This window comes from Trematomus bernacchii, unplaced genomic scaffold (assembly GCF_902827165.1).
Source record: "Trematomus bernacchii unplaced genomic scaffold, fTreBer1.1, whole genome shotgun sequence".
Taxonomy (NCBI): Eukaryota; Metazoa; Chordata; class Actinopteri; order Perciformes; family Nototheniidae; genus Trematomus; species Trematomus bernacchii.
Genome location: NW_022987524.1, coordinates 2,358,207 through 2,368,341, shown reverse-complemented (window position 1 = coordinate 2,368,341; position 10,135 = coordinate 2,358,207). Strand labels below are relative to the sequence as shown.

Here is a 10,135-nt window from a genome sequence, read left to right as displayed (position 1 = left end):
CCAACGGGCCCCAGGGTCCCTAATCAAATTGGGGGTGGATGTTGAAGAAAACAGGCAGTCTATTTTGTGCATATCAATTCTCTATCATCCTTTCATCTAAAATAACCTTATTTTGGAAAACACACCACATGGTCCCTGTGTGCACTGAATCTGAGCCACCCAATAACAAATCAAGTTCTGAACGCAGGAAGGAATGTTACCTTGAAAACCCTTAAATGCATTGGCAAAAAGACACACATCACAGCAGACAGATCCTGATATTTAGGCTAAAAAATAGAGGGCAAACTGAAACTAGAAAATGCATTTCCTGCCGAAAATGCGTGCGAATGCTGTAAACTGTGTACATTTGTTGCTGAATTTAGCTGAAAATGCAGAAGAAGCTTAATATTTAAAAGAAAAGGTTTAAAAAAGGTATAAACAACTAAATGTATAGCCTCAATGTCCTGAAATAGCTGAATAAGTTAATAATAATAATAATAATTAATTAATTTTATATAGGCGCCTTTCAAGGCTCTCAAGGTCGCCGTACAAACACACAAAAAATAAGATACACAATACATAACACCAGCATAAGAAACATAAACAAGACAATGCAGTATATAACAAATAAAATAAATATATAATATATATATAGATAATGATCATGGTGGATATGCGAGTGTGAAGAGATATGTTTTGAGACGTGATTTGAAAATGGGGAGAGAGTCAGTATCGCGGATGTCAGGTGGGAGGGAGTTCCAGAGGCGAGGTGCAGAGCGGCAGGGGGGTGCAGTGAGGTTGAGGGAAGCAGAAGACCTGAGTGTGCGGATGGGTGTGTTAATGTGCAGGAGGTCGGAGAGGTACAGAGGAGTGAGGTTATGGATGGCCTTAAAGGCGAGGAGCAGAATCTTAAAAACGATACAGGATTTGACGGGGAGCCAGTGAAGTTGCTGAAGAACAGGAGTGATGTGGTTAATGGAGGGGGTTCTGGTGATGATGCGGGCGGCAGAGTTCTGAATCAGTTGAAGTCTGTGGATGGATTTGAGAGGGAGACCAAAGAGAAGGGAGTTGCAGTAGTCAATGCGGGAAGTGACCAGGGTGTGAACAAGAATGGCGGTGGTCTTAGGGTTAAGGGACGGGCGGAGGCGGTTGATGTTGCGTAGATGGAAATAGGCAGACCGAGTGATATTACTGATGTGAGATTTGAATGAAAGTGTGCTGTCGAGGATGACACCCAGACTCTTAACCTGAGGGGAGGGGGAGACTGAAGAGTTGTCTATTGTAATGGAGAAACTGTCAGGTTTGGTTAGGGTGGATTTTGTCCCTATGAGGAGAATCTCAGTTTTATTATCGTTAAGTTTGAGAAAGTTAGAGGAAAACCAGGATTTGATGTCCTGTAAGCAGTCAGACAGGGAGGATGGAGGGAGGATGGTGGTTGGTTTGGAAGACAAGTAGAGCTGGGTGTCATCCGCGTAACAATGAAAGTGGATGTTGTGGTTACGGAAGATATGGCCAAGAGGAAGTAGATAGAGGATGAAAAGAAGAGGCCCCAGGACAGAGCCCTGGGGAACACCGGTCGTGACTGGAAGTGGCTGTGATTTGAAGGTTTTGAGTTGGATGAACTGAGTGCGGCCAGAGAGATATGATTTAAACCAGAGGAGGGGTGTGTCAGTGATTCCGATGGAGGTCAGTCTGTCAATGAGGATGCTGTGGGAAATGGTGTCAAAAGCTGCACTAAGATCAAGGAGGATGAGGATAGTTAATAGTCCGGAGTCAGCTGCCATAAGGAGGTCGTTATTGATTTTCACCAGTGCTGTTTCTGTGCTGTGATGGGGGCGGAAACCAGATTGAAATTGTTCGTAGAGGTTATTGTCAGACAAGTGGGTATGGATCTGGGATGCAACAGTTTTTTCCAGGATTTTTGAGAAAATGGTAGGTTAGATATGGGACGAAAGTTATTAAAGCTCCCATGTCATGCTTTTCCGGTTATTACCCGTCCCCTTGTGTATTATGAAGGTTTTTATGCATGTAAACGGTGTGCAGAGTCAAAACCCTCAAAGTACACCCTGTAGCGAGTAAAACTCTAACACAGAAAATACCTCCCCAAAACGCCTCGTTGGAGATACGTCACTGTCCATTTGATTCTTCCGGGTACCGCATGACATCATGCGGTACCCGGAACAAAATGGACCAATCCGGAAGAGCTATGGCCACACCCAGCGGCGCTGGCCGCACCCTCTGCCAGCCTAACATTTACTGTTGGAAGCTCTGGTTCAGTTCACAATCGATCCAGTCATGCCAATGCCAAGGACCTGTTTCCTGAAATGTGAGGAGAAATCTGAGCTGTTTGTCCTACCGACGGAAGAACCACGACGAAGTCAGTGGTTGAAATTTCTTTTTAACACTGTTCCTTCAGAGGTTCGAAGAACGTTACTGTGTGCGCAGCATTTCACAGACGAAAGCTTCCAAAACATTGCCCAGTTTGAGGCCGGATATGCACAGCATTTGAAACTGAAGGACGATGCTATTCCTAGTTTGTTTGGACCGTTTGGAGCAGGGGAAGATTCGGGTACACAACCTGTAAGTTTGCATTGTTATTTGTGTATTTATCAAACAAGACTGTTTAAATGTGTAAACTGTGTCGGACTGCTAAGCCATTGACACAGTGCTAACTGTGCTAACTAAGTTGCTAGCGTTTCCATATATCAACTCTAATATCAGCAGATGGCCTTGCATACATGTATCTCATAGCAGGAGAATGTCTGCATTCACACACGAAATACTCATAGACAGTATACTCCGGGTGATTTGCCGTACGGTCAGTCGCGAAACGTAATTACATTATAGCTGGCGTAGCGTGTATGCTACCGAGCTAACCAACGGAGCTAGACATGGGTTTGCTTGGGAAAACATTTTTGTTATGCCAGCTACAATGAATGTAGCAGACTACCCGTATAAGATTGCAATTGTAAACACGTTCTTGCTAGCCTAATATGAATCACTAGCTTTTGTTCATAGTGGTTTTATTACACTAAACAAGCCCAGCTTACTGGGCTAACGACGTTGCTAGCGTTTAAATATATCAACTACAATGTCAGCAGATGGCCTTACATGTTTGTCATGGCAGGAGAATGTCTGCAGTCACACACGGAATACTCATACAGTATACTCCGGGTGATTTACCGTACATTGTGACAGTACATGTACATACTGCATGTATAGCTAACGAGGCTAGCTATACATGCTAGCGCAAAACAATGTATTCATGCCAGTTACAATGAATGACCGAACGTAGCAGACTACACGTATAAGATTGCAATTATAAACACGTTATTGCTAGCCTAATATGAACCACTAGCTTTTGTTCATAGTAGTTTTATTACACTACATTATAGTTGCCGTTCCTCCGAGCTAGCGTTCATATCGTGTTAGCTACCAAAGTAAACAAGAAAGCTAGGTTAGCATATTAGCTGACAAGCTTACTGTGTTCATTAGATAGATGGATTAGATAGATCCACACTCCTACCACAACTACTACTAACGAATCTAAAACTACTAAGTTTCTCTAATATTTTGTGATTTGCATTTGATTTCGTCCAGCCAGATCCTGCCGGACAATACATGACGGGACTACCACACTGATGCATCGTCCTAAAAAGCCCCGGCTGCGATAGGCAAGATGCCGACAACGGGGAGGAATTTATGATATACCGTGTATATATGTATATTTATGTTCATTTTGTACATTTCTAAAAATAAAGTTTAATGGAAATACTTAGTAGGCCTATCCTTTCTTCCCTGAATTATTTGCTCCTATAACATATCATTCATATATAGCAAACCATGATTTGATTTCTCATCAAACAGTAGTAGTTTATTACAGGTAAAAATAACTTACTCTTTGTTATGACCGGCTCGTAGGCCACAACGGAAAGACAAGGAGACATGCACGAGTTTACAAAACCATGGCACATTTATTGTGGTAAATGCAGAGATAGGTGGTCGAGGGGAGAGGATCACCGAGTTCGTCCTTCTGCAGCCGCTTTGGAGAGAGACAGGGGCCGCCGTGTGACTCCGGGCAGCTGGGCTTAATAGCACCTCGGCTCCGGCCAGGTGTCCGTGATCGCGCTGATCAGCCTCTTCAGCTCCACCCCATCGTAAGACCTGCAACACACCTGCACAAAGGCCCTGGGGCCGTCACACTCTTCTATAACAACAGTTGTAGGTACAGTTCGGTTAGTTAGCGTATAAAATATACGGCTGTACCAACGCCATTATAAGACTGATGTTCCGAGAGCGAGCCGAAAAAAGCACTGTTAGACATGGGCGGAGCCTCTCTGGTGGTTGACTAATCAGAACAGAGTGGCCGAGCTGACCAATCGGAGCACACTAGGCTCACAGGGAGGGGGGGGGCAAGAGCTCCAACGAGTCGTTTAGTGGAGAGAGTGAATACTGCTGAATACACATACTTTACAGAGATGCTGTATGCGAAACCAATGTGAGTTTGGAAAATTGCACAGTATAAATCTATTTTAGTATACCTCAACAATGTAATTATGATCAGTGGAAATGGCCATGACATGGGCCCTTTAAAATTGTTGGGGTCTGCACCAGGTTTCTTCAGTATGGGCGTGATGGCGGCTGATTTGAAAAGTGAGGGAACAAGACCAGAGGTGAGGGAGGAGTGTATGATGACAGTTATAAGGGAGGACAATGAAGGTAGACAGGCTTTTACCAGGGGGGTAGGAAGAGGGTCTAACTGACAGGTAGATGGCTTGGATTTACTGATGAGGTCAGATATTACAACAGCAGAGGGAAGTGTGAAACTTGAAAGAGAATGAGAGAGAGCGTCGGAAAAAACAGGGAGAGATATACTGCAGGTGGTGTTAGGAGTTAGTTGCTGGTGAATGTTTTCTATTTTGTCATTAAAAAATGACATGAGGGAGTTACAGTAGTTGAATACTGATGAGGTGCAAGAGAGTCCGGTGGTCGTAGAATGTTCTTCACTGTAGAGAATAGTTGAATGGTTTATAGCTGAAAGTAGGCTGAAGGAGTTAAATATTAAATGTAAGTAGTAGTGAATGAATGTGTATTAAGAAGAGAAAAGAAAGTAAAAACGCTTTGAAAAGCATCAGAATATTTTAACTGCAAACTTTTGAACTAAAACCAAACGTCACCAATAACGTATAAAATATGTGGAACGTGTTAAAGTCAGTATGAAGTCTCCATCAGACAGAAAAGAATAGGACATGTCAAAATGTCAAAAATGTGTACTTTCGGGTCCATAATGTGGCATTTTTGGCAGATTTACTAAAGGTGTGCAGCTGCTGCTCTGAGGACAGATCAGGCTTGATGTACAATGGGCCTGAATGGAGACATGTTGAACGTTTTTGTCACTTCATGGTATTTATACTTCAGGAGGCATTTTGTGGAATTCTTTTTCTTAATTTTTTTTAATTTTTCAACGTAGGAGAGGTTTTCCTACGTTTTTCACAAAAAATGATGTTCAAGGTGTAGGGTTTGGGAATTATAGTGGAATGCTGTAAACAGCATTCGCACTAATAATATAAATACATTGAATTAATTAGTTATTAAAAAACAGATACAAATAAGTTATAAGATAATAACATATAGGATAAGATATACTTTTATTGATCCCAGTTTGGGAAATTATTTTGTCATGAAATACAATTTTATTAAATTACAAAATAATCCTAAACAGCAAATATCTATGTATAAGCAATAACAAATAAACAAATAATCAAAACAGAACAGTACATTTGCAATGTATACCGAGATGAATACAATATTAATATACAGATTAACATATATAATTGAAGTCAGTGTACTTTGATTGGCCAGCCCACAATTAACAAAATGTAAACAACATAGGCTATTATTTACATTATAAGTTAGCGAGTCGATAAAACTGGGGTCTCGTCGAGTTTGATGAAAGCTAACATAGGTTCTGCAGTTCTGAGTAGCGAACATAATATAGAGGTAAAATAGCAGTTAATTGAATGAATTGGCTCATAAAAAACAGATTAAAATAAGTTGATAGAGTTGATTTTTTGAAACCGATTTAAATAGACAGCCCGTCAGAAAGATCTTCAGTTGACGTTCCTCCTAAAACATAGTCAATAATCACTAAATATTATTGCGGACCTATAGAGTGCCACAGTGACGCGTCCTAAAACCCGGAAGTAAGTTAGCATTTTACCACTTCCGGTTCCTTCGACAAAAAAACAACGCAATTTCTCCATAGGATTTTGGAAAATAGCTCGAAATAAGGTCTGTGGACACAAATTGAAGAGACAGATCACGTTTTGTTCAGCCGGATAATATCCACATGTATACCCTACTTTTATAATTTTCGAATCATAGATTTATGATTAGAAAATTATAAGAAGAAGTTTACTTCCGGGTTTTAGGACGCGTCACTGTTGCACTCTATAGAGAGGCGAAGTCCCGCCCATCTACTTCCGACCCATGGGACCTTATTTCGGAAAAATTATGTATTGAAGTCAATGGGGAGAGAAAGATTATCTTTCGATCCCGTTTGAATTTAATTTAAAAGATAATTTCCATGTAAAAAAAGTCACAGTTTGTCATAAAACTGTTGAAATATAAGACTATGAAAAATACGCAACTAGAAAGACTACAAATCCCAGAATCCCGGTCCCGCATGCTGGCTCTTACGGAACCGACTAACACCCCTTTTTAATACTTTTCGCCTCATTTTGAAAGAAAGAAGTGAAATGTGCCAACGTGACGGCCGTCTTGGTGTGTGGTGCGAGACGGGAGATGTAGTTCATTGAGCGGTTTCACACAAAAAAAAGTGTTACTTCACAGTTTTACGACACATTTTTATTTTTTTGACTTGCAAAATTATCTTTTAAATTGACAAACATCATATGTGCAGTGGCGACTGGTCATTAGGGGCAGGTGGGGCACAGCCCCACCTAGTGTCAGCAGAAAGTATTACAAATAATGATTACAAAAATGCAAAAAAAAAAAAAAAAAAAATATATAAAATATATTTTAAGATCATGTTTAATCATCTGATTCGTCTGTACATTGCTGTTTTAGTATGTGTTCTTCTAATTAGTGTGTCTACAGTCACAGTGTGTGCCTATTGAGCTGTTTAGAGCCATGTGGGACAAAACCTGATTATGCCCCTCCCTCTCGCTGTGAAGTCAACGGTGACTGTAAAAACTACACTGCGCATGCTCAGAGTATTTTGTAATGAAATGTGTGTGGCAAAAAAATAATGACCAGAGGGGCATGGAGCTACCATCCCCACCATACGTCATCTCAAATCATTCAGAGCTGATTGGCTGTAAGTACGTGTGCCGCGAAAAGTGTGGTGTGTGAAGAGGAGACGAGAGAGCTGCAGTGACGCGTCCTAAAACCAGGAAGTAAGCTGCGCATGGCTTCCCTCGACAAAAAAGCAATGAGATTTCTCCAGAGGATTTAGAAAATAGCTGGAAATAAGATCTGTGGGAAACGTACCTGTTAGATAAATGCACGTTTTGATCAGCCGGATAACATCCACATGTCTACCCTACTTTTATAATTTTTTTATCATAAATCTATGGATTAGATTTATGATAGACTTTTGAAACTACAAGAACATAAGGAGGACTTTTACAAAAAAGTTATAGACATTTTTGTCCAGAAGGATAGGCAAATGGACTTCATCTTCAAGTCAAGGTAAGACCGCAATTTGATTGAAAATGGGATCTTACTAAGAGAGAACAATTCAATATTTAAATGATAAAATTACATTTTTTGGGTATCCTTTTGTTGAACTGTCTGTTTAAAATTAATCGAAGCATCAGACAAAAAAAGCTTTTGAAAATAATATTATATTTTGGTTTAGGTCAAAATATAATATTTGTAAACCTGAAGAGTCAGTGCCAGTGCCTCACCAGCCATGAACCTCACTGCACGTCACTGCAGAAGCTTATATATAGACATCTACGTTTCTTGTGCCCCACCACTTTTGTACATATAAAAACGCCACTGCATATGTGTAATTCGTGGCACAATTCAAACGGGATCGAAAGATAATCTTTCTCTCGCCATTGACTTCAATACATACTTTTTCCGAAATAAGGTCCCTATAGGCTATATTGTAGTGCCGATATTTAAAAAAGATGACAATAAAAATCTGAAATCAAAAATCAATACACCCTTTGGAAATCATACCACTGTTTAAAATAAAGATCAAATAGAAAAACCTTTGCATAACCTATACGTAAGTCACATTACTTTTTCGTATCTCTTTAAAAGTGAATTCATTTGTGCTTAATAAGGTTGGCCGTATGGCCTATACAGCATGTCATGTCCTATGAGTCCTAGACTGTTACACAACTAGAAAAACTTAATAAGTTAAGAACACAAACTCACAAAACAGCTCCCAAACAGTCCACACACAATGTGGATGTCGGAGTAAAGCCGAAGTAGGAGTGTAGTGTGGCGCGTGCGTATCACAGGCGCGAGCGATTCCGACCCGAGGGCGTGGCTACATCAAAGGGGGAGGAGGAAGGAGCGGAGAAGGAGAGGAGTGAGGACTGGAGGCGAGCGGAGGTAAGGGGAGGGGAACTGTAGTCGCTCCATGACATGAATGAACCATGTTCGGTAACGGAGGCTTAGCTCTCCCGGTCTGCTCCTTTCTCCTACTACACCTCCCGGTTCTCCCGCTCACCAGCAACTGGCCCGTTAAGGTAAATAAGAGCTGTTTGTTCCCCCCTTTGAAGCGGTGTCCATTTGCAAAAACCTTATAAAGGGGGACTGGGGAGTTTGCTAGTTAATCTTAGTCTGTCACTTTGATTCTGTCTTGCTTATTGTCAAGGGCGCTGTGTAGTTTTAACTGTGAAGTAATTCCATTCATCTCATATTTAATTAACACAGCAACAATAATGCCTGAGATAAACTTCGAAAAACATATAAGTGTCATTGTGTATGTGAAGGCAGGCTAACTGTTCCCAAATGCGGGAATGTCACTGTTCCCTTCGGCGAAGCTCCTAGAAACGTTTCTAGTACGAACGCTGCTGGGATGCTGGAGTCATGCAGCAGCAGGGAATGAGCAGCAAGGACTGTGCGAGCTGTGGTTTCATTACATCTTGAAGGCAGAGGTGGAGGAAGTATTTAGATGCTTTACTTGAGTAAAAGTACCATTACATTATTGTCAAAATACTTCATTACAAGTAAAAGTTCTGCATTAAAAATCTTACAAAATCTTACTTTTTACCTGTAAGTAAAAGCATTATCAGCTAAATGTACTTGTAAAATGTAAAGTAAAAGTAATAATTGTGCAGAAAAATGGCCTTCATGTCTGTATATAATTATATTTATATATTTAGAGATAGTATGGTTGCATCAGATAGCATTTTACTGTTGTAGACACAAACAACGTTCTTCTGACTGACTTTTTGTAAAAGACTTTGACTCTTTTATGACTAATAACACTGTCACATGGCTGTGACATGGGTAAAATAAGGGTGTAATGGTGGTGTAACATGGTGTATTAATGTCAAATATGGGTATAATGTAGAAAATAGTAATCAATGAATTTTCCAAAAATATATATATGTATAAATGGGATTTGGCGTAGCCTTCACATGAAATAAACATGACCTTTTATACTGTGTATAAATACTTTCTGAGTTGGGGGGTCCATGTTTTGACTGTCATTCTTCCCCTGATTCAACTGGGCTGTCTGTTTATGGTGCTGTAGCTAAAAACAGAAGCTTTGTTCACAATACCGCTTCATCCATTGGATGTGACAGAAACAATGCATGCAACTCTGCATGTTTTCGAAAGATAGTTACTTGTTAATAACAGGTTGATTATAAAATGTGTTATTTGTGTCTTCTTTTGTCTTTTATCATGTTATCTGCAAAGATGTACATATGGTTATTAAGTTACTTCTAAACATGATTAGGTGGGTTACTTAAAAAAATTACTATTACTACTATAGTTACCTGTAAAAACAAATGCTCTCAGTAATCAATCTGATTATCAAGTAATGCAAGTAATTTAACCTGATTACTTTTGGATTGCATCAATATCAAATGCAATGCAGATACATTCAATGTTTTTTACTTCTGTGTATTAGACAACAGAACAATGTGACCTTAGAAAAGAATAA

General features: G+C 40.0%; 1 protein-coding gene across 1 annotated transcript in view; it reads left to right on the top strand.

Moving 5' to 3' along the window:
• Window positions 1-8,593: 8,593 nt before the first annotated feature.
• Window positions 8,594-10,135, top strand: part of si:ch211-267e7.3 (ADAMTS-like protein 2) — a 41,337-nt gene continuing 39,795 nt past the window's right edge. The window contains exon 1 of the mRNA XM_034119302.1: window positions 8,594-8,708. Coding sequence (XP_033975193.1) covers window positions 8,616-8,708 — 93 coding nt within the window. The 5' untranslated portion in view covers window positions 8,594-8,615. The remainder of the gene's footprint in view (window positions 8,709-10,135) is intronic.